The sequence below is a fragment of the Perognathus longimembris genome, chromosome 28, assembly GCF_023159225.1.
Source record: "Perognathus longimembris pacificus isolate PPM17 chromosome 28, ASM2315922v1, whole genome shotgun sequence".
NCBI classification, from domain to species: Eukaryota; Metazoa; Chordata; class Mammalia; order Rodentia; family Heteromyidae; genus Perognathus; species Perognathus longimembris.
In genome coordinates, this window is record NC_063188.1 from 3,221,364 (window position 1) to 3,247,351 (window position 25,988).

Here is a 25,988-nt window from a genome sequence, read left to right on the forward strand (position 1 = left end):
ATCCATAGGGAGCACCACACTATTGCTTCCATTTGAAAATACAGCCTTGAGCTCTAGACAAAGTCTTGCTTTAAAATGTCAACTACCATCTAGAACAGAGGGAAACGCGACATAGAGGAGGATCCACAAAGACAGAAGAAAAGATAGCATGACCACAGAGGCAGAGTTAGAGTCAAACAGCCACCAGCCAAGGGATGCTTGTGGCCACAAGAAGCTGTCAGAGGCAAGGAAGGAATTCTCCCCTACAGCTCATACAGGGAACCCAGCCCGAGTGTCCCATCCCATCTGGAGAGCCCAGATCAAGGCTACCCACATCTCTGCTCTGCTGGCTCTGTGGCAATCACTTGACTAATGCCCAAGAATCTCCAGGTGTGCTACATGTGCTACATGTGTGCATCAGGAATCGTCATGTTTCCTGTTCTTGTTAGAGAACTGTGGCTGTTTTTCCCCCCAATCTGTTTTGCACCTCCCTGATTGTGGAACAAAACTACAAAACATGATGGGGAACTTTTAAACCACCATCCATATTCCCTAAATTCTAACTTCTTTGTGTCATCTTTTCTTTTTTCTTTTTTTTTTTTTTTTGCCAGTCCTGGGCACAGTCCTGAGCACTGTCCCTGGCTTCTTTGTGCTTAAAGCTAGCACTCTACCACTTCGGCCACAGCACCACTCCTGGCTTTTTTTCTGTGTATGTGGTGCTGAGGAATGGAACCCAGGGCTTCATGCATGCTAGGCAAGCACTCTACCACTAAGCCACATTCCCAGTCCTATGTGTCATCTTTTTCAGGTGCCCTTGCTTTCTAATTTCCTCAGACACCTGAGCCATTGAACAAGATGGACTTTCCACCAGTGTCTCTAGTTTATATCTGGAGTTAACCAAACTTGCCAATATCTCCTCATATGTCTACTCTGTATCTCAAAATAAAACTCTACCATATTTCCTGAAGTAATATATATTCTCTAGAAAAATAGGTAGTAAAAGGATAAAGATATTCCTTAAAATTCGTTTCACATTTGTTTCAAAAAACAAATTACTTCTGTCTAGGTCCATGGGGGAAAATATTCAGTAATGGTTAGATAATAAATTAGCTATTCCTAAATAAACCTGCCTGAATCTATTTACTGATGACAAGAGCAAAAGATATATCTCCATAAATTCTAAAATCCAGTTGGAATGATGTTATGAAATCTTTTATTTTTGCCAGTCCTGGGGCTTAAACTCACACCTAGGCACTTTCCTTGAGCTTCTTTTGCTCAAGGCTAGCACTGTACCACATGAACTACAACTCCATTTCTAGCTTTTTGGTAGCTTCTTGGAGATAAAAAGAGTCTCACAGAGTTTGCTGCCTGGGCTATCTTCAAACCACAATCCTCAGATCTCAGCTTTTTGAGTAGTTGGGGTTGGAGGCATGAGCCACCTGCACACAGCTAAAATCTTTTTCTTTTTTTGTGTTAGTATTTTCTTGTATAAAATCAAGAAATAAAAAAATACATATATATACATATATACTTGCCTTGATATGCTCTAACCAGTGAGTAGACTCCAAACTGGACAACCAATGAGATTCCTCTATATTGGGATAAACAATGTCTTTCACTTTTTTTAAAGATTCCCGCATGACATGAATATTATGAATGTCTAAGAAAGAAAGTTCGGCATTATGATATGCGTCATCACTTTCATAGCCTCCTCCTGTTGCCTAAGAAACAACGAGATTACAAACAATCAGTTGGGTTTTCTGTTTCATCATTCACTTACCAAAATATCTCAAAAAATATCTGTCCTCCAAATCTCAATCCAAATCCTTTTCATTTAAATAAATAATTGACATGTTTTGGCTTTCTATTCAACATGAAGCCTCAACAATATGAGGCCTACTTTGAGCTAGAAAAAAAATGATAGAAGATTGGCAATTTCCTGGGATGGGATTCTGAATTCATGAGATAAAAGTCCTTTTCAAAATGCTCTATAATTACTAGCTCTTCTTCTGGATCTGGAAAGGAAAAAAAGCAGGTTCTTAAAGGTCCTCCATCAATTTTATAGCTATTACAGTACTCTTCAGGGAGTGGAGAGGTAGCCAAATTGAGACAGTAGCAGGCACCCAAGCTCTGCAGCACTGCCTAGGACATGATGTGTTACAGGAAGACAATAGGCTTTGCAGTCACAAAGCTCTGGGCCAATAACTCTGTTTTGGCCTCTCTGTTATGTGATCTGGGCAAGCTACTTAACCTCTCTAAGCCTAGCATCCTTTCCTGTAAAACAGGGTTCAGTCTGTAGATCTCATAGGATTAAAGGAGCCAAACTTTATTACAGTAGCTAACCTGGAATCATTCTCAGGAATGATTTTTGCTTTATACAATTTTATTTTTTAAGTGATGCTGCAAGGGAGGTATTATTATCAAAACATGCTAATATTTAACACATCCTTAAAGTCACAAAAGTCATGAGTGGTATTTAAGTCTAATCTGAATTCAAAGCTCAAACCTATTGTACTATATCATGACCACCTTTGTGCTAGGCAAATACCAAGGACAGAATGCCACAGGCGGCAGGTAGGCAGAATACCAGGTTCTGAGAGAGGGCAAGATGTCTGCCTCCTACTGTGGTACATACAGCTATGTTTTTTGAGGTCTTAAGGATGGAAAAGTGCTTTACCACTAATCTGCATGCCCAGTAGCATGTACAAGCATTAACTTGCTATGGCAGGCCTTGGTTCACCTTGTCAGTATTGGGAAGAGTGCCCATTTTCCATATGGACAAAGAGAGACAATACTCTTGTTGAAGAACCTGCCTGCACTCTGCTTAAATGTTTTGAAATGTCACTGCACAGGTCACTTCGGCCCCTTTAAGAAAAATGAAGAAGTTCTGAGATGTGAAGAAGAGCAATTGTATGCCAATTTTACCTTGTCTGCAGAAAGATGACTGGGAAACACCTGTCTAAAACCACAGAGGAAAATGGAAGTCCTCCAACACACATACCAGCACTACAATCTGCCTCTTTTCTTTTTCTTTCTAACAATGGAAGGAAAAGGAATATAAGCTTGTAGCCAGGGTTGGAAGGAGCTAAAACAACCTAGAATTTTGTCTAGGGTTAGTCACAGAAGTTTACTATAGTAGAAGTAAGGCTACCACTTGAACTTCAAACCTGGATACCTAGGTGGCAGGCCAGAGGTCTTCATCCCTACAGACTAGGCAAGAACAATTCAGAACACAAATATTTCTTTACAGTGTATTCTAAACAGCATCAGTATTAAGTAGGCAGCAAACATCCATTTTTGCTGGTTGCATGTGTGTGTGCGTGTGTGTGTGTGTGTGTGTGTGTGTGCGCGCGTGTGTGTGCCTGTGTGCCTGTATGCTGATACTAGGGCTTCAACTCAGAGCCTGGGAGATATTAGCGCTATTTTCTCAAGGCTGGCTAGAGTTCTACCGCTTGAATCACACCTCCACTTCTGGATTTGTGTTGATTAATTGGAGATAAGCCTCACAGACTTTCCTACCTGGGCTGACTTTGAACTTGGATCCTCAGATCTCAGTCAACTGAGATCTTTAGATCATAGCCTCCTGAGTACCTAGGATTACAGGCATGAGACACACATCTGGCTTCTTTAGCTGTTTTTAAATAGCTACAAACTAACAAGTAAGCAGACAAGGAGACCTCCTTACCTCTTCCTGGCTGTCACACCTAGTGGAAAAAGGCCACAGTTGCTCCTGTCAGCCTGGCAGCCACTTTTGTAAACTGCAGGCCCAGGACCAGGGGAGTAGGGGGCAGTGTACATTATGCTAGATCTGTAAGCTGTAATGCAATGACACAAGTTCCGCACTTCCAGACAGATGGCCTGCTTCTCTGCACGTGTGGCTTTTAAGTAATTATGGTGATCTTCAAAGAGATACTTGACATTGGAATTCCTTTCACAAATAACCAAGAGTAACATGCACAAAAGATAAAAGGAAAAATACTGTTCTATTTAAACTCATCACCATGCATTACCAGCAAAACAGGCGCAGCTTGGTACTAGATCTTACCGACCCTTGCGTTTGCTTTATTTAATGCAAAATGATGGGATGTTGCTCATCATATCTGGGGTTGCACATTTCAAACTATTCAAACAGGAGAAACAAGCCCAAAGGGAATAGAAGTCAGAGAGGCTAAAAATTAATTAGTCAAGCATAGGCTGAGTTCCCCAAAGTTCAAATTTTGCAGATCTAACTTCTTCTAGTCTTTTCAGCTTTCCTCAACAACAAGAAACACGCCAAGTTACCTAGTAAAGTGATGAAAAAGTCAGACATCCTGTTGCTATGGATATAGACAACTAAATGCTGCAGAGACACTGCTGGGGAGAAGGGGAACCTTAGACTGGTCTTTAAAGAATAACCCAGAGTCCTTCAAGTTTTAGCCTTTTTCTTCTCAGTATTTACTTTCCTTTGTTTTCTGAGGCCTGGAAATAGAGGCTCATTTTTCCAAGTGATATAAAAGCATTTAAGCCTGGTGCCAATGGTTCACACCTATAATCCTAGCTACTCAGGAGACTGAGATCTGAGGGTCATGGTTTGAAGCCAGCCTAAGTAGCAAAGTCTGACTTTTATCTCTAATTAACTACCAAAAATCCAGAAGTGGAACTGTGGCACAAGTGATAGACCATGCACTTTTAGCAAAAAAGGTCAAGGACAACACCCAGGCTTTGAGTTTAAGCCCCAGGACACACACACACACACACACACACACACACACACACACACACACACACGTAAACCACCTATCAGCCTAAGACAGTACAGGGACAAACAGCCTTCTACACTGCAGCAGCTTCTGAGGATGACACCATCTAGTTACTCATGATGCCATCATGACCCTCGTCAACCTCATACATGTTTGACATATGGTGCCTAAGAAGGTAAAAAGATAATCAGGGCAAGGCTTTCTGGAAACACCAATAGACACTTCCATGTACAAGCATATGATTGGAAAATTCCCACTCACAGATGTACTCATTTCTTAAACGGATGTATAAAAATAGGAATACATATTTAGGAGTATACATGTGTGTGCTGAAAGAGTATTTGGATAAGGTTACTACATATGTAAGAATTAATAATTGCAGCACCCCACAATTCCTTAAGGATACCTTCGTATTCTATAAAATGACAGCAATCAGGAAAAGCCAAATGAACAATGAAAAGGCTGCAATGTTTGCCTAAGATTCTGTATACAATAAAAAAATTCAAATTTGCTATAGTTCTCCATGTGCCTATTTACCTAAACGTTACTTTCATTTGATTTCTTTTTTTCTAATTTTGAAACAGGGTCTTACTATATAGCCCAGGTTGATTTTGCAAACTCCTGACCCTCCTGCCTGAGCTTCTTGAGTAGATTCTAATGGAACTTTTATTAAATCTCCTTTTATTTAAGAACACTAGCTCCCTAAGTATTGATTTTAACTCACAAGATGGTGGTCACAGCCACTCAACAGGCTGAGGTAAGAGGATTGCTTTACCCCCAAATTTGACACTGACCAGTTTGGACAACCCAGCAAGACTCTCTCAAAAATGAATTTGATTTTTGTGCCAGTGGCTCGTCCCTATGAGCCTAGCTATGCAGGAGGCTGAGATCTAAAGATTCTGGTTGAAATCCAGTCTGAGTAAAAAAGTCTGTAAGACTTTAAAAAAACTTATCTTTAAATAGTTGTACAAAGGGTTCTTTTTTTTTTTAAGTCAGTCATGGGGCTTGAACTCAGGGCTTGGGTATTGTCCCTGAGGTCTGCTCAAGGCTAGTGCTCTATTAATTGAGCCACAGCACCACTTCTGTTTTCTTTGGGGGGTGGCTAATTGGAGATAAGAGTCTCATAGGGACTTTTTTGCCCAGGCTGGCTTCAAACCACATCCTCAGATCTCAGCCTCCTGAGTAGCTAGGATTACTGGCATGAGCCAGTGGCTTCCAGCATACAAAGAAGTTTTAACCAAAAAATGTCAGTTTATTATATGACACTCATCTCTAACTAACCAGCAAAAAGCCAGAAGTGAAGGTATGGCTCAAGGAGTAGAGTGCCAACCCTTAGCAAAAAAGCCAAGTTATAGCATGAGTCCTTAAGTCCTGAGTTCAAGCCCCAGCACCGGCACATATACAAAAACTGTCTGTCTGTTGGTTTACCTACCTACCCACCCACCCTTCCCTATCTGTCTATGCAAAGCCACATGACATACTGTGGTAGACACAGTTACAAAACCCTGCACTCCAAATCTAAGTTTCAATCGCATCTTATACGCACCTTGTTGGCCACTGCATTCACGCTGGGTCTCGCATCATAGATGGTGAGTTTGGAAATTTGTCTGTTTGTCTCCCTGATTGCATCCAGGTACTTCTCATCATCCTTATTCCGCTTGCCACTCATGCCAACAAGAGGCTGACTGCAGCGCACAATGACTGTCTTGTTTTCAGGATGAATCCATGACAGCACCTAGGGTTCATTCAGAAAGTTTAAGGAATCAAGTTTGAAGAAAATAATTCAAACAAAAAATAGTAAAGCTAAAACTAAAAGTAAATCTGATTTCCTAAAACAAATACTTGCTTATGTGCAAGTTCATGAGATGCATGATGAGAAACACGCATTTAATCCTATTAGTACTTACAAATAATCCCAACAGCTGTTTACTTTACCAGTCTTCTTAATTAGTATCAATATCTACCAGAAACTAAATGCTTACCTCACTGAAGGTATGTAGTTAAAGGGAATAGAACGCTTGATATTTGAATTTTGGAGCTTATACCGGATTTATTATCATATGGAAACAGCTTGAACAAAAATTAAGAGCCAGGCAATGATGGCCCATGCCTGTAATCTTAACTACTCAGGAGGCTGAGATCTGAGGATCATGATTCAAAGACAGCCAGGGCAGGAAAGTCTGTGAGACTTTAGTAATAAATTACCAAAAAAGCAGGATCTGTGGCTCAAGTGGTAGAGTGCTAAACTTGAACAAAAGAAGTTCAGGGACAGTGCTCAGGCCCTAAATTCAAGACCCAGAACCCACAAAAAAAGTAAAGAGATAAAGGGAATCATCTTTGACACAATATGTTGCTCAAAATACTAAGTCACATATGCAGATCATTTCCATCTCAGTCTGAATTCTTTCTTTTTTCTTATTTATTGTCAAAGTGATGTACAGCGAGGTTACACTTTCATACGTTAGGCCTTGGGTACATTTCTTGTACTGTTTGTTACCTTCTCCCTCATTCCCCCTTCCCCTCCCCCATCTCTCTCCCCCCATGAGTTGTTCTGTTGGTTTACACCAAATGGTTTTTCAAGTATTGCTTTTGGACTTGTTTGTCTTTATATCCTTTGTCTCTCGATTTTGATATGCCCTTTCACTTCCCTAGTTCTAATACCAATATATACAGTGTCCATGTACTCAGATAAGATACAGGGATAGTGCAGGTACAAGCACAGGAAAGGGACACAAGAGAATCATCAACAAAAGAAGCTATGGTTTCACATGGCATGTTGAATGTAATTACAACAGTGATATAACACTCGTTTCCATAACATGGAGTTCATTTCACTTAACATCATCTTATGCATTCTTAAGGGCATAGCTATTAGGCTCTTGTGAACCTCTGCTGTGACTAGCCTAAACCTGTGCTAATTATTCCCTATGAGGGAGACCATACAGTCCATGTTTCTTTGGGTCTTGCTCACTTCACTTAGTGTAATTTTTTCCAAGTCCTTCTATTTCCTTATGAATGGGGCAATGTCATTCTTTCTGATAGAGGCATAAAATTGCATTGTGTATATGTACCACATTTTCCTGACCCATCGTCTACTAAGGGGCATCTGGGTGGGTTCCATATTTTAGCTATGACAAATTGTGCTGCGATGAACACTGTTGTGCTGGTAGCTTTAGTGTGTTCTTGTTTGTGGTCTTTTGGGTAGATGCCCAAAAGTGGGGCTGCTGGCTCATAGGGGAGCTCTATGTTTAGCCTTCTGAGGAATCTCCATACAGCTTTCCAGAGTGGCTGAACCAGTTTACATTCCCACCAACAAAGTAGGGTTCCCTTTTGGCCACATCCCCTCCAACATTTATTATTGTTAGTTTTCTTGATATAGGACAGTCTTACTGGGGTGAGGTGGAATCTCAATGTTGTTTTGATTTGCATTTCTTTTATGGCCAGTGATGTAGAGCACTTTTTCATATGTCTCTTGGCCATTCTCATTTCCTCATCAGAGAAGTCTCTTTGTAAGTTTTTAGCCCACTTGTTGAGGGGGCCATTGGTTCTTTGTGGTTTTGTTTTGGAGGAATTTAATTTTTTTTTAGTTCTCCATATATTTTAGATATGAGGCCTTTGTCTGTTGTATGGCCGGTAAAGATCTTTTCCCAATCTGCTTAAATCTAATGCAGGAGGAAAAAAATGAGGGAAGCAGAGAAGATTCTGGGCTGCCAAGAAAGCTTCCAGTCTCCACAGTGCAGCTTACATACCCTAAACCTATAGGAGCTGCTCCAGCCATTCCTCTAAATCAGTTTTCTCCAATTTATTTGTAAGTCTAAGCCCATTTCCAGCCTGGCTTCCCAGTTCACAAGTAGCATATGAGAAAAAGTACATATAAAAGGTAACTAATCAGATAATTTCCTGAAAACTACCAAGTTGTACACTGCAGATGGAGGACTGTTCTGTTTGTGAAATAAGTTTCAATAAAATGATTGATAGTAGTAGAGACTTGATGTCTAATGTTTGTTTTTTTTTAATAACACAACTAGATATGTATGGCCTGAGCACTGTCCCTGGCTTCTTTTTGCTCAAGGCTAGCACTCTGCCACTTGAGCCACAGCGCCACTTCTGGCCATTTTCTGTATATGTGGTGCTGGGGAATTGAACCCAGGGCCTCATGTGTACAAGGCAAGCACTCTTGCCACTGGGCCATATCCCCAGCCCTAGACGCCAGTTCTTGAATGAAGCGTGGAAGAAGTCTCATGAGGCAGGGGCTGTAACTTATTAAGGATTGACCACAAATACTTGTCAGAGTTCTTTCTCTAAAACTGTCCGCTTTTTCCTTTGGCTTGTGGAGTAGATCAAACCCAGAACCCTTTGAGATCAAACCCTTTGAGAGGGAACCTAGAGGGGGGGGTCCCTGGAACCCAGCCCTTGTCGTACTCTCAAGGGCACAAGCCAAAAGGTTGGGACATTGACACTGATTTTCTAGTCTATGAGGTGTTTTGACTTTATGGAATAGTCTGGTGAGGACATAAGAGTCCATAAGGATGTAGATGGGGGTCCACAAAGACATAGACAAGGGGCCCATAAGGATGTAGAGTCAAATGCTCGATTCTGGCATTCCCAAAATGAGAACAGACTGGCCAAAAAGGCATAAGGGGTCCCTCTGGCGTGGCCAGACAGAGGACCTTAGATGGGGGTCACTCACCAGACTTAAAGAGGAGATGGTGTGGTGGATGCGTAGCCAGCAATGGTAAAGGCCAGAAGTCTGAGGGGAGTTTCCTCCTGCTTTTGGCAGTTTGGTCTGAGGAGGGGCGGTCAAAGAGGTGGATTAACCCTCAGAAGAGAAGAGGGAGGAGGGGACCCAGACACTCCTGACTCTGTCCCAATCTGAGTCACTTCACCAGATGTAACGTGTGCCAGAATGGAAGACCGCCACATGGTTCAGGCAGAAAGGAGTTTATTGGGGGGAGGGAAAACTGATGGCCTGAATGCACAAGATGGAGGTGTGGGGAGACAGAAGGGAAGGAAGAAGAGAAAAAGAGAGAAAAGAGCAAGAGAGAGTAAGGGAGAAAAGGAAAGAGCGCAGGGACCGTGTTGAGCCAGATTACATAGGGAAAGGTGGGAGGTGTGGCCAGGTGGATTGGATGTGACCTCAGAGGAGGAGGAGGTAACTGCATCCAGGTGTGCCAGTTACCTAGGTAATGCAGGTACTGGGCGCAAAGTTAAACAGGTGGGGGCATCTGCATGGAGCCCTCCCGGGGATGGATTTTACAGGTACATTCCTGTTTCTAAAGCTGTCTCATGTCCTCCACTTCCCCATATTCTATGAAATTCCCCCCCACACACACATCTTTGATACAAATACTAAGTGTACAAACCCACTCACAGTCCTCTAGATGATTCCTCTTGTGGGTAAGCAAGGTATCAGCAAGACTGTGATCGACTATGCCTCTACCCCAGAAAAACATGTTCAAGCAGGACCCTAGAGGACTGAACTTGTATGCCAAGCTTCATAATTACTGCTTCTAACAAAATGAGCTAACGAACATACTTTTAAGTACAATATAGATCATGATGATGAGCTGATAAATAATCAAAAAAGCAAGAGAATTTTAAAGTTATGATACAGGGTGACAGTATACAAAGATTCTTCTTCTCAAGTACCCTTTTAAGGACAACAATGTCTAGACTTGAAAGTAAAGGACAAAGTGACATTTAATCTTAATTTCTTCAACCTTTGTTTTGAAGAATCTACTTGCTTGAAACAAAACCCATCGTACTTATTATGACAGACCCTGAAAGTTGACAGAGGAACAAAATATATCTCAAGTTTTACTCAAAAAAGTGGATGTATATAGTACAGGGTATGAGGCAGTGTGCATATATTTAAGAACCAAAAGGGAACTGTGTGAACCCGGTTTAATGACATGGTTGGCATAATAACATCCACAATAATCTATTCCTGCCTCGAATTCAGTAATGTACCAAGATGACAGCCTCATAAACTTCTCCTTCCTCTCCACTCTCCTTCCCTCCTTCCCTCCCTCCCTCCTTCCTTACACAAGCACTAGGATCAGCCATGATGCCATCGTACAAGCCCTCTTTCTGACACAGTTCTCTATCTACCTGTCTTCTCTACCCTCCATTCATTTTGAGCTCCTGGAGGACAGGTGTTATTTTACTTTTATCCCCACTTGACAAGGTGCTTTGCGCTCAAAGGACCCTTGCTAATTATTTGTAAGAATGAGATTCAGAAAAGATTTCTGGGAATTACATGCCTTTGTTCCTAGGGAATATAAAGGCATGTAATTCAGAGAAATATTCTTTGATAGCAATGGTAATGGTAGTTACTCACAGGAATGCGGTTTCGGGATCTAAATGTTGCAACTCTCCTGAGGTCGTCATCAGAGGTGCGGTAGGGAACCACCAGAAGAGCAGGGTAAGTGTCACAGAGTTCATAGCACTTATTAATAAAAGTTATTCTCCAGTGGTGATTGGGCAAACCCTGCAGGGAGAAAAACAAGGAAGTCTAAGTCAGCATCACATGACTTCTGACTTCGCATTTTGCCTGGGGCCTCTTTTCTTCTTTCTAGCATTCTGTGTGCATGCTTTTTGACCACAGGGTGATGACAGCCTACTTATTTATAATAAGGATATCAAATCAATAACCCAGACGTGAAGGATAAAACACCGTGGTTTCCACATTTCTAAACTATCCTTTTGCAAGTACAGATCCATTTGACTTTGAGATCTTCCTTTATTTGATGTCTGTACTACGTGGACAATACCGATAAATCTAAGTTCATTTCCCACCCATTCATCCCCCCACCTCCAAAGAAATAATCATATGCAATGCTAATCGGTATCTGAGGGCAGAAGAGATCAGGTGACTTCTTCTTGCTCAAATTGGAATGAAAGCTATTGTCTATTACCAAGACGCAAGGCTCATGAGGAAAAATCACAAGAGGGGAAATAAAAGAAAACCCCTCCGAGGAGGCCCATTTCTCCACCTCCTGTGAATTAAAAAATTCAGTCATTTGGGATTGAGGTAACCCTAGAGGTTGTGTGAGTAGTCATTTGCATTTTATGTTGACTGCTACTGTGACAGGGACATACCTCCCCTCCTCTCATCTACCCACAAAATGATATCCCATATGGACAAGATCCAGAGGTGGTGGAATACTCTCCCCCTTACTCACACATGCACAAATACACAGACAAAAGTGACCTAGGTGGGTGTTTGCTTTGGGGACAGACATTGTACCTTTCCTTTCGGTCTGGCCCTATGTATCACGGACCAAACAGATGCTGAGTCTGATGCTGAATCCAATTAGAGGGGTTTAAGTTCCATCAGAAAGTTATAAGAAAAAAAGATTGAATATAATGGCAGTGTACAACAAAGTACCTTCAAAAGTTCATATATGCATGCAGTCTAGAACAAAGTACCTTCAGAAGTTCATATGCGCACGCTTCAAGCTATACAGCTTCAGCTAAAGAAAAGTCTTACTATTTCCAGTAATGCTCTAGAAATATGGCAACATACTTTGATACCTAATTTAGAGAGGTTTCTATAACATGCTAATTGTTTTTTTCTTCTTTACTGTCAAAGTGAAGTACAGAGGGGTTACAGTTTCATATGTAAGGCAGTGAGTACATTTCTTATCCGATTTGCTAATTGTTTTAGTGGGGTTTTCTTCCACGTAAGTAGCCAGCTACTCCAGAAAAGAGCTCAGTAAATGGAGAGGTATGCACAGACTTTGAAAACTCAGTTGTCTAAAGATGATTTATGGAAGCAATGGACATACTACCTCACACATCTGTTCTAGAGCAAAACTCTGTTACCTAATTCCAGAGCATCAAATCTTCTTATGAATATGAAAGCACTGGGGAAAATGGGCTTGAATTACTTCTTAAAACTAATTCAAAAAGATTTCACAACTATTTTAAGAGCTTTGTAGAAGAAGTATTAAAAGTCCATTGCAGCCAGGCACTGGTAGCTCATGCCTGTAATCCTAGCTACAGAGGAAGCTGAGATCTGAGGACTGCCACATCAAAGTCAACCTGGGCAGGCAAATCTGAGAGACTTTTATCTCCAAGTAATGAGGAAATCCCTGGAAGTGGAACTGTGGTTCAAGTAGTAGAAGGTCAGCCTTGAGTGGAAAAGCCAAATGAGGGCTCATGGCCCTTAATTCAAGCCCACTACTGGCATACACACAAAAAACATACATTGCTAAACTCCTAGCTATTCCACACATTTGGTTATATCAGAAGTGAAACTATAAAAGCAATTTTTCATATACAATCATCAAATGTTTTGTGAAAGTCATCATTATAGTAAAGCAGTACTAATTCATCTGAATCTAAAATTCAAAATGGATATAAATTAAATTTCATGGGGATAGTTAAGCTCTCAAATATACAAATAAATAACAACATGAATTCCAAAAAGTAAAATGTAGAGAGGTTTGACTTTTGTAGATCCTAGGTATCTGACTCTTTCATAACATAAAACTTTCATTTTTCATACAGGGACATAGAAACTTGTTATTCAGCTTTAAAGAGAATGGACTTGTAAATTACACAGTGACACAATGAATTACAGTGTACAAAATGTGGCTAGTGCCATGGCCATTCAAAAATATTAAGCAAGGATGTTACTGGTTCCTAGAGACATACTTACTGCCCCTATGCATGAGAATCAACACATATTAGATAACATCTACCAACTTACCTGCCTTCTATATTCTTCAACTGGGTTATACACGGCCCATCCCTCTTCATTAAACTTCTCTTCATTTAGAAATGCAAATAATGGCTAGAAAATGCAAAGAAAAGAAATTCCAAGTTCAGTGTGACCAAATACTCTATTAATAATAAATCTCTTGATTTTTCACAAAATAAAATTTCACCAGATTTTCTGACCATGAAATTACAACCCAAACAGAGACTTACAACAAAGATCCGTGGAAAATTCAGGCCACATATACACAATTTCTATCTTGAGTAATAATTACTTTTGAAACCTCAATTTTCTATGGCTACAAACATCTCTTTTAATTTGCTTTTAAAATGAGACTCCCTAAAAAAATCAGATTTTCCAACCAAAAGGTATCTATCAACTTTAAACAATATTTTCAACTGTTCAGGTAAAAACCACTGAAAGTCTAGAAATTTAGGAATGGTTATTAAATAGCATAGCTATCTCAAAAGAGTACAGTGACGTGTTTATCTAGAGAGAACCAGGCCATTAGAAAACCCTTAATTAACTCTTTGCCGTGAATTCCGAATCAATGTGCTAGAGACCTTGTATGGCTTCTCTGTATGCCCACTCTCAAGACAGTATTGATTAATTTCCTAGCTTGAAATGTCATCTGTCCATTGTTGGCTACTCTAGCACTTCCCTGGGCTCTAGAAGTGTCCCTGTAGGTACTGAGTCAACAGCTGCCTCACCCCAAGGATACAGGGGGACTGTGATGCTAACCCCCTCCCAACATACATTCTTGACTCCAACTTACCAGTTCTGCTATTTTCAGTTCACATACTTCAGCCAATGGCAGCCCTGACCTAGTTGACTAAGCCAAGAATCTTTAAAAAAAGAAAGTCATTGTCCCCCACCTAACACCCCGATCCATCTCTTACTTGGCTTGGCATAATAACTTCTGACTGTTCCCCTGTCTTCCTCTTTACACCTTGAAGGTCAGAGTAAGAGTGTGCCACAGTTAAGTTAGGTCAAGTCATTTCCCTGCCATGATCCCCTATGGCTTTCCATCTGGCTCAGAGTAAAAGTAGAAGTCCTTCCAATGGCCAACGTGGCCAGCTGCCATCTGGCTGGCTTTCCCACACCCCAGGTAGGTATGCCCTGCTCCCTCTGCTCACACTGGCCTATGCTGCTCCCTGAAAGTTCACAGCATACATCAGCTTCAGATTCTAGCCTCCAGAATCCTCTTCTCTAAGGGCTGCTTCTCTTATTTCTCTTTCATTTCTGACCGAAAGTACCCGAAATCCAGATCTTCTCTGGCACATTTTAGAAATCCAATATGTTACTTCCTCCAACCACGCCCTTCCTGCTGGCATGTGACTCTCTCACGTCACTTATTAGCACTGGGCCTATCACATGTGTACTTGCTCACTATTGGGTCTCCACTGCTCCCTTTCTAGAACATTGACTCCAAGTAGGTAGCTACTTGCCTTGTTCTTATCCTCCATCCCAGTGACTAGAACAGTGCCTGTGCCATGGTTGGAAGAACACCTATTTGTTGACTGAATGACAACATGAAGCCCCAGATCCCCTGCACACCTGCTCTCTCTGGAGACTCGTGGCTAGCACCTTTTCCTGTATGATTTCCCTTTGCCATCAGTGCTGAAGTACATGCTTTCCCCAAATTTCCCCAAAGCATGCAGCACGCTCAGCAGACTTCAAGTCTACCAGTACTAGGTGAGTGCTTCATACCCCACAATGGATAGCATGTGTTCCACACAGTGCCAATGACACTGATGGAACTAAGCAATTCACTGAGGCTCAGGCCACTGAGACAGACTCCAGAGCAATGCTTATTTATTCAGTATGTACCACTGGGGAAAATCAATGAGCCCTATGAACTGAAGTCTAATAGACATTGGGTGAAAACAGAATGAAATTATTTGGTGTACGTTTTCATCTATTAACAGAATCTGTGGAACAAACCTAAGGCATTCTCTTGGTGAGATATCATCACTTTGAATACCTGCTACCGCAAGGTCAGTCCATGTGCTCCTGACAAAGTTATAGATGGAAGATAGTTTGGAACATCACTACTTTTAGAAGACAGCTTTGAAACAATGTCTTGACTGCAACATGATTTTTGTGCCTTTGCTTTTAGTATTTGCATGTTGCGCATGAAACTCAAGAGGATATGGAATGAGTGCTTCAATGAATGAATGCTTGAACCTTTTTCTACAGAAAAATATCAAGTCCAATACTACTGTCAATGTATATTATTAATATGCCAGAAACATTTTCAAGGTAAACTAGTATTTCTCAGTCATTGATAGCAAAGTACCTTTTTAGGCCTCAAGCATCCCTTCTTCTATCTTATGTGAAAACTGTTGATGTTACAGAGAGTTGTAGAATTATTATCAGATGAAAACTATATGGCCCAAATCAAAATTATCTCCATCATTTTCTCAATATGCTTGACTCAAGAGAACTCAAGCACAAACAACAAGAAGTTTTCTTTTTTTCTCCTGAGTGTGAGGAGACAACATTCCACGGTAGCCTTTCTCAACAAAGTCCTTCCTCAGTGACAGTTCACATTGTGAACAAGGTCAAAGTATTCTTTACTCTGAAACATGCCCGTGACAGCTTGGCAACAGAAACTGTTCCTACTTTGCTCTTGATGCGAAGAGCCAGGCACACACCTCAAATATTTTGTGAAAGTTAATCGATTACATAACGGTTCAATACTTCTCACCATGAAATAAAATAGCAACGAATGTAATAATACTGCATCCCAATATTAAACCACCATCTTTACCACCTAAATAAATTACCTTAGAGTTAGTTACAGGATAACATTTTCCAAAAGCATTGCTTACTAGTGTAAGCCTTCCACAAACTACTTGACTCAACTGAAATAAGCATTCTAAAAGAATGAATTCTAAGGAATATGCCAGGACCTAATTTCCAGATACTTTAGTTTTTCCTTTTCTCATTAAAAATTCAAAGGAGGGAAACAAAGCAAGAATTTTCTAATACAAGCTCCTAGTAGAAAAAAAACACCACAATGAACATCTAGTATTAAAGCAAGTCTAATGAAATCCATAATCTGTATATTATTATTGCTTAAAAAAATTAACATTGTGCAGCCTTTATTTATCAAAGGAAACAAAAGTATCACAGACCTATATTCCCTATAATTTTGGAAGCTCACCCAGCTATTGTAATTCATATGCGATATTTACAGTCATTGTACAACTGTACAAACTACATAGTTTTAAAGATATTCAATGACTTTATTATCATTTTGTAAAACTGAATGTATTATTTTTAAAGAAAGTGTTTTTAAACACCTTTCCTTAAATTCTATGAATACTAGACTTGGAATAAAAAAAATATAAAAGTATTATCCTATTTTTATTTTTGAATAATTACTTATTTATTGTCAAAGTGATGTACAGAGGGGTTACAGTTTCATATGTAAGACAGTGTGTACATTTCTTGGACAATTTGCTACCTCCTCCCTCATTTCCCCCTTTCCCTTGCCCCTCTACCTCTTCCCCCATGAGTTGTTCAGTTGGTTTACACCAAATGGTTTTGTAAGTATTGCTTTTGGAGTCGTTTGTCTTTTTATCCTTTGTCTCTCGATTTTGATATTCCATTTCCCTTCCCTAGTTCTAATACCAGTATATATAGTATCCAGGGTACTCAGATCAGATACAGTGATAGCACGCGGGCAACCTACTGATACATATCAGTCTACAGATCCTCATCCTCCTGGTTTTCTGAGAAACATTTCTTAGTGTTTTTCCTTGGCTACTCTCTGTTTCCCTTTTCAGCCTTTGTCCATCCCCTGTGCTCTGATCTTTCTCCTCCTTATTTCCTAATCTATACTTTCTCTTGACATACGTAGGGCCTCAGATCTTCAATAATTATTCACAATCTATACCTCAAGCAGACTTTTCATTCATGACATCAAGAGCTTACTTCTCAATCTTTGTACATAATAATGCTTCCTCCTTTATTCACTGGCCATATGCTCCAAGACCTCACATGGATGAGTAAAACTGATAGTAGAATGAAGTCCTGTATAGACTGTATTTGCCCTGAAGTTTTGTCACTTAGTACCAGAGTTAATCTCTCTGGACATCATTATTGTAATGTATGGAGTTCCCAAGGCAAGTGGAACCTGGTTACAACCCTCATTCTGAAAACAAAGTTAATAACTTTTTAGTTGCCATTTATTTTCTCGTCTGGATTATACACTCCAACAATTGTCCCTTCATGTGAGTCTAGTCTGTCTATCAGTTTGGGAAATGGAAGGCCCATGGAGAGCACTGGGTGTGGAATTTTATCCATTAGCCACCCTCGTAGTAGGGAATCCTATTTACCAGAGAGGAAATGCTAAAGTCTCCTCTCTGATTTCATCCTTTCCTGGGGAATCCAAGAAAAATCTAGCTTCAGGCAAGCCAAGTCAGAAAGCAGTGGCAGTGTTCTGTCAGGTGACCGTGAGCAGTTGGTGGCCCGGGCATCCCGTGTGGCTTCTGAGTCAAGGTGCTTCCTTCCCCAGGGCTTGGGCTCAGAACTGCGCTGACCTGGGCTGGATTTAGTTTAAGAAGTCCAAGAAGGATGCCTGTGGCCCACCTCGTCCCTACAGGGTCATCTCTAGGGGATGACTTCTCTACTGGCCTGGACCAAGAAAGGCCACCTGGAATACACCAGAAACCTTGAGAATTTGTAGTGAAGTTAGTAACTTTTAATTTTATTTAAAGTTACTTTGAGGTAATCATAGATTCCCAAGAAGTTGCTAAGAAATATACATGCATACACTCAACCCTAACTTCCCCAATACTAACACCTTTTTTTAATAGAAGATAGTACTTAAAGTAGGAAACTGACAGCAGAGAACATACACCATCAATCAACTGCTCAGCCCTGGTTCTCCCAAGCAAACATTTCATCAGTTCTAATGCCTACTAGTGATGAGATACAATGCATAGAGACTTTTACAAAAGCAATCATGTACATTTTTTCAGATCAAAATAACACATGGTAACATTTGAAAAATGTTAAAGGGCAAAGTTGAGATGAAAACCTCTGATTTCACACTAGGGGAAAAAAACACCTCTGACAAAAAAATAACTTGTCATTTTAATGTATTTATAGTTAGCATTACTGCATCTTGTCCAAAATGACAACAGATTTTAGTTTTCACTTAATTGGTCATTATTTTTAATGGCGCCGATTACTAACTGCTTATTGTCTTGATAGTTTTGTTATGTAGTTTTAAAATTATTTATTTTTATTACCTTTAAGTAGTTGCATGAAGGAGTTTCAGTTCAATGTTTCAATTTCTGTTTTGCTATGTTTGAACTGGAATTCAAATGAGTATTTTTTCTCATTTAATTTCTGAAATATTTTTGAATTGAAAATATATAAATGCTTCCATCTATCAGTGAATGGCACAAAAATGTACAGATACCTAATTGCCACTTTTTAGATTACAATTAAGAAATAAGGGGCTGGGAATGGAGCTTAGTGGTAGAGTGCTTGCCTAGCATGCATGAAGCCCTGGGTTTGATTTCTAAGCACTACACATATAGAAAAAGTTGGAAGTGGTGCTGTGGCTCAAGGGGAAGAGTGCTAGCCTTGAGAAAAAAGAAGCCAGACACAGTGCTCAGGCCCTCAGTTCAAGTCCCAGGACTGGAAGAAAAAAAAAAGAAATGAGATCTCTTCACAGAAGAAGAGAGGTTCTAAAAATTGGCATTCTGTGGACATTCTTTCAGTGTATGTATTTCACATGACTTGGCATTAGTGAGTTTATACAAATTAGTTTGTCACAGTTATCCCAAAAACCTGAGAAGAGTTTCAAAGGTCAACAGCAGTTTGCACATAAATTAACATTTATATTTTCATTTCTGTAAATAATTTTCCTTATTATATTTCTATTGCCCACTAAATCTATAACCCTTGGCAAAATGGATTACTACTGCTGGCCACAGTTACCTTTACATATAAGTATGCCCATTTACCTATTTAGGAAAACTAAAAAAGTACATGTGAAATGCCATTTGAGACCATTTTGGAAAAAGAACACTCTTAACTACTCATCTATAATCATAATCATGTAAAGGGTGACATTTCTCAGGGCTCATCCACTGTACCTATTGCCACTGTAATTCTCTCTCATGAAAATTTTGGCCGCATCCCTGAAAAAAGCAGTGAACATATCAAGGCCTACAATATAAATCATCCAGGCCAGAGCTCAGAGTCTACATCTCTTATTTCACCTGCCTTCTAGAAGTCTATACTTGGTTGTGAGCCTTAGAAGATCCCATGTGGAACTTCTTTCTTACTCTTTTATCCAGAATCTTCCTTCTGGATCACAGCACTCTCTCTCTCTCTCTCTCTCTGACTATATTCATCACCATGTAGACCTTTCTGAAATCCATTCTGTTCCCTCACTGTTCCACGTCATCATAGATCAAGGAGACAAACAAAAGATCCCTAGAAAGGATTTGTTTTGTTTTTGTTGCCAGTCCTGGGCCTTGGACTCAGGGCCTGACCACTGTCCCTGGCTTCTTCCCGCTCAAGGCTAGCACTCTGCCACTTGAGCCACAGTGCCACTTCCGGCTTTTTTCTATATATATGGTGCTGAGGAATCGAGCCCAGGGCTTCATGTATACTTTACCACTAGGCCACATTCCCAGCCCCCAAAAGATCCCTAGAAATGGTTTCTATCCTGACATCACTCTTGTCCCCTTAACTACCTATCCGGCACACAGCAGCCCAGGAAATCTGCATGAAACACAAATCTAATCACATCATGTTCCTGCTTTAAATCTATAAATGCCTCTCTTCACATTTAGACGAAAAAGTGAAACTTGTTGGTGAAGCAGGCAGATGAGGCTTTTCAAGATTTGGCTGGCCTTTCCTTTCAGCATTGTTTTTCTGCCAGTCCTATCCATGCCCTCTACTCTGGACTTGAAAGCCTATGTGGGACCAAGGCCAGTCTGTCTGGCCTGTTCACATTTAATGACTGCTCCTTCAGTATGGCCTGGCCAGGCTTTTGTCTGACGAATGATCCCCTCAACGTTTACGATTCACCTCCCCTGGGAAGCCCCCATGGCATGCCATACCACATGGAACTGGATGCATCTGTGCACGTCACCCAGGAAAATGGCACTCCTGCTCCCTGGGGATAGGCAGTGGGTTTCAGCTCTAGATTCTAGAGCCTCACCATAATGTAGACATTCTGCAAATGCCTGAGCAAATGGAGGAGGAAATGAATGAAAACGAGGAACATGAAAAGGCTGGCCGCCCTACCAGACAGTGCAAGTTCTACTTGTCAAACTTCAACTGTTAACAGAGGGTTACAGGTGCATAAACACAATAACAGACGCAAGAAAAGAAACACAATTGAGACAAAAATGTTTTTAAAATCCTTGTAAAAAGAAAACACAAAGAGAAATACCCTTGACTTTGCCTCATGTATCTTTTTCTGTTTGCTAATTTTGGCCTGCAGCCTTTTGCTGAAATAAATCATACCTGAGTATAGCCACATGCTGGCAATTCACCTCCTAGTCAATCAATGTACCTGGAATTAGGGATGCTTGATACATACTTAATATACCAAATAATATTGTTTTAAATTTCCAGAGCAAAACCATCAAAAATATACCCAAAAGATGTGAGAAAGATCTCACAGGATTAGGAGACTCAAAGCCTATTTGCCATGAGTTCTGAAGGGAGAGAATGTGGTAGAAGTGGGCAGGGAATTCAATGCTTACAGATGACAAAAAGGTAAGGGCTGTTCAGATGGGAGGCCAGCTGCAGGGGCAGTGGGGAGAACTGAGAGAGAGATCAAAGGAATAGAGAGCTAAGTCTGGGAGGAAACAAGAAGGGCAAAGATTGAAAAAGCAAGATTGGTTCCTCAATTAGCCTAGATTACTCCTTACTCCTCACAAACAAGCCCCTTTATTGATTCTCTATTTATAGGATAATTTATACCCCTCATTCAAATAATCAAAAAGACACAGGCCACCCAGGTGCTAGTGACTCATGCCTCTAATCCTACCTATCAGGAGGATGAGATCTGAGGATCATCATTCGAAGCCAACCTGGGCAGCAAAGTCCGTGAGACTCGTTTTTTTTTTTTTTTTTTTTTTTTTTTTGGCCAGTCCTGGGACTTGGACTCAGGGCCTGAGCACTGTCCCTGGCTTCCTTTTGCTCAAGGCTAGCACTCTGCCACTTGAGCCACAGCGCCACTTCTGGCCATTTTCTGTATATGTGGTGCTGGGGAATTGAACCCAGGGCTTCATGTATGGGAGGTAACCACTCTAGCCACTAGGCCATATCCCCAGCCCGTCCGTGAGACTCTTATCTCCAATTAACCACCAGAAAATCTGAAGTGGCACTGTGACTTAAAGTGGTAGCATGCTAGCTAGCCTTAAGCAAAAAAACCTCAGGGACAGTGCCCAAGCCCCAAAACCAACACACACACACACACACACATACACACACACACGACACAGGCCTTTATTATTCACCTCACTAATGTTTATGTAATTAATTTTCCCAGTTATCTTACATGTGGAGTAGAGCAGAAAGCACACAAGGTAGAAATGGTTCAATGCTTAATTCCTATGACAAGGTTTGATGGCACCAAAGCTGGGCAAAAAGAAATGACTCTGATCTATCATCACACAGTGTATGTATGAATTGAAATGTCATATTGGACTCGATAAGCATGTGCAATTGCTATTTGTGAATTCAACTATATGTAAAAGAAGTTCGGCAAAAGGAAAGAATGAAGGCAAAGGCAACTCAGAGTGACCAGTGCCTGTGAATGCCTAGGGAGCATGGTCAAAGACACACAGCCTCCATCTTTTGGATGGGGTACACTGCACTGTAACCCCATCCCTTGCAAGGCCTTGCAAAGCCAGCTACTTCTGTCCTTTCACCTGTGCCCATTTCAAGTGACACACCCCAAAAATGGACCTATATGATTGCCAATTAGCTCAGAGGATAACTAGTAGGAAATACTGTGAAGTCCAAGCTCCTTCCAGAATGTCACAGAAAAGTGAGGAGTGCACAAACACAAATCTGAATGAGCCATGGTGTCCCGAAAGCAGTAAGCCCATGCAGGGTCAAAAGCTGTAAAAGAGAAAAATGGAAAAAGCAGTTCTGAAAATTTCTTTTCATTACCTAGTACTGCCTCCTATATTTCCAATTGCGAGTTCAGATGCTTTCTAGATTTCATACTTGACACTGAAGACTTTCAATGGCTCCCTTATCAAAGTGCAAGTGCTGGTTTGTTAATCATACAACTAGTTTTTGTACAGCATCTTTCTTTTAAAGGACTTCAACTGTTCCACATATCATCACATTTACTTTATAAATAGTCTTGTTGGAGGAGGAGTGCTGGGTGATCATCCTTATTCCTTCACCTGCTGAGAAAATAGCACACTAATAACAGAACAGCTGATGTTTATTGGGTACTTAGGAAGTGCCAGGCAGTGTCATAAGCACTTTACATTTAATCCTCACAAAACCCCTATGGGGTAGAGGCTGTTATTATCCCCATTACAGACGAGAACACTAGAGCACATAAATATTATGTGACTTCCAAGGTGGCTAAGCCGGGACGTCACTGAGCCAGATCCAGACATGGGCCACTGAACTCATATTCTGCTCTCTGCAAACAAGGCCCTCCTGGGTCTCCTGGGGCTGCTGCTCTGGCACTGGCAACTGGGTCTTGGGCTTCTTCCCTTCTAGATCTCGACTTCAGTTATATGAGCCTGCATGCCATGAGTTTACTCACACAAAAATTTCATTTAAAATATAAAAAAGTTGCCCAAAGCTGCTGCTGGCTCATGGCTATAATCATAGCTACTCAGGCGGCTGAGATCTGAGGATTGAGGTTCAAAGCCAGCCTGGTCAGGAAAGTCTTATGACACTCTTATCTCTCCAATTAACCACCCAGAAAGCTGTGGCTCAAGTGGTAGACTGCTAGCCTTGAGTGAAAATACTCAGGGACAGGGCCTAGACCCTGAATTCAAGCCCATGTGCCCGCACCAAAAAAAAAAAAAAATCCATGCATTCTTGTAGCTATGTTTGTTAATGCTGGTATTAACTTAAAATCTATTTTATGCTACATATACTTCAATTATCTAATGTCTTCCAAACGTTCTGGCCCATGGCCCATGATTACATGTAAGCAGTATACTTTAATACTAGGACCTAGGACAGGTGCACAACACACAGAGACACACACTGAAGACATGTTTCATGAAATGGTACTTATGTATTATATTCATCATATTTCATTTAAAGGACTGATTGCAACTTTGTTCACTAATTTTATGACTCACTAATAGGCTGGGACTTACAGTTTAATAAAAATTTCTATTATTGTTGATAGTGCCTCCTGGACACAAAAGAAACAAACAATAAAGGAAATCAATTAAAGAGCTTTTCTATTGAAACTGTCACCTCAATAAACTACTTTCTGTAGTGCTATCAGGCTCTATTCACACATGTATAGTTTTGATTTCTGCCTTTAAAAGATTGCCATAATATCCATAGGAATGTGACACTGCTGGGGAATGTATCATTTATTTAACACTACTATTGAGTTGTGGGTAATTTATGAGAATTAAGTATAATTTCTAGTGTTCAGAAAGCAAAGATAAAACAAGAGAAGAAATGTTCTGGCTGAAAAAGAAATTGTTACCTCTGAACCATGCACACTGCACTGAATTGACAAATACAGAAAGAACAAGTTAATGGTTTGTGGTGGCCTTGGTGTTGCTAAACAGCTCAAGGTCATTTCAAAGTTGAAGTCCACACATTGTGTGGTGAAAATAGTAATGGAGTGGGAGGCAAGAGAGAGCCAAAGGAGGGAGCTGAAAGAAGAAAAGCCCACCCACACTCCGTTTACGCACAGCTGGCCTTGCCACCCGGCTCTCCTGGCCTCACGGCCCAGTTCATGAAGCCAGCAGCAAGTTCCCTTGGGACTTTGAATGCTGATCAAAATCACCAAGATCATCTGCAGCTGCTGCAAGTTTCTCTGCCATTCACAGTAATCTTTTGCAAGCAGGGGCCTTGGTGCTGTCCGATGTGATCAGCCTTGGATTGCGCTCCCAGGAAATGCCTTTTGGCACATGCTCATATTCCCCACTTAGGGCAGTTTGGAAACTTTGCTTCCCCTCTGTGTCAGAGGAACCATTGTCCTTTCTCCTTTCCAAAACTGCCTTACATGGAGGGCCTGGTGTCCCCCCAATTCATTTGCCTTCTCAAGGATTCTGTTCTAGAAATGACCCCTTCTCACTCTTGCATTGAAAAGAGGCAAAACTTGTCTTCCTCTCTCTACAAATATATTCATTCACCTTTCTCACATGCTAAGGGAGAAAAATTTATTTCTTAGTTATGGTTGCTAACCCTACTTTTCCATTCCCTTTCCCTTTTCTTCTTAACCATCTACTTCCCTAAAGAAACAAACTAGGGTCTTTCTTTCCCACTCTGACATTGTTTTCCTGGCTGGTGAAAGCTCAACAAAGTTAAACCAAACAGTGACTGAAGCACTGAAAATGTACAGATAGTGAAAGAAAGCTCCTCATCCTTTCTACTCTCCTCCACCATGTTTTCTTCCTCCAAATCCGTCTGATTTCTCTTTCAATGATACCCTACTCTTCTCACCAACACACTCAGGCCCCAAACCTGAGAACCAATGCACATTCATAGTCTTCCCTACCCTTTCTGGGCAAGCTGTTACTCAAGTCTGTGGCACCTCCGCTCCTTTTCCACCCATTCGCCAGTTCAGGACTTGCCTGCATCTGTAACACAGCTCCCTGGCCCAGCTCTCCCTATGTGTTTTGTATGGTGTTGTGTTCACCGCTTTCCCCCCATCACTTACCTCAGACCCTTCAGGTCTTTGTTTCTTCCTGAAGTACAAGTTCTGCACCCTAGCAAGGCCCTCTCTCAGATGACCCTAAATCTCCTTCCCGACTCCTGCCAAACACTGCTGGTCATGCTCTTAAGCACCCTGCGATTCTGCTAGCTTTCTTCCTGGGTTGAGGGCCAATTCTCATTTCTGCCTGGAGTTCCACTTCCTCCACCTTCCTTTCCCACTGGAAATGATGTCTGTCTTTCAAGGCCCAACAGTAACAACAATCAACTCCACAGGGCCTCTTTCCATTTCCCTTCCTTTGAGATGCCAAGGAACTGTCTTTACATTTGTCTTGTGCCACTGAATGTAAATGATCCTATTCTGGAGCCCTGTATGCTTCCACTAGACTGTCACTCCCTGCATGCAGCTGGGTAGGACACATCCTGCAGCACTCAACACAGGCCTCTGAAATGAACTCTACTTAGAAACCAAGTGCACATGCTGACTTGCATATCTGGAACTAGCATTGGAAAAGTAGTGTCAATAGTTCATCAGTTATGGGGAGTTGTTTGTTTCATACCGGTACTGGACCTTGAACTCAGAACCTCACTCTTGGCTTTTTTTTTTTACTCACGCTGGCACTTTACTACTTCTGGCATCTTGCTGGTTAATTCGAGGTAAACGTCTCAAGGACTTTCCT

The 25,988-nt window shown here is 41.0% G+C and overlaps 1 protein-coding gene across 3 annotated transcripts in view; it reads right to left on the bottom strand.

Annotated features, from left to right (window-relative positions):
- Positions 1–25,988, bottom strand: part of Mtm1 (myotubularin 1) — a 92,285-nt gene that overhangs the window by 14,994 nt on the left and 51,303 nt on the right. For 2 of the 3 annotated variants that reach the window (XM_048335513.1, XM_048335512.1), the window contains exons 7-10: positions 13,435–13,518; positions 11,059–11,208; positions 6,265–6,453; positions 1,515–1,700 (exon numbers count right to left, since the gene is read on the bottom strand). In XM_048335513.1, the coding sequence (XP_048191470.1) occupies positions 1,515–1,700; positions 6,265–6,453; positions 11,059–11,208; positions 13,435–13,518 (609 nt within the window). The remainder of the gene's footprint in view (positions 1–1,514; positions 1,701–6,264; positions 6,454–11,058; positions 11,209–13,434; positions 13,519–25,988) is intronic. The other variant, XM_048335514.1, reaches the window with a different exon arrangement.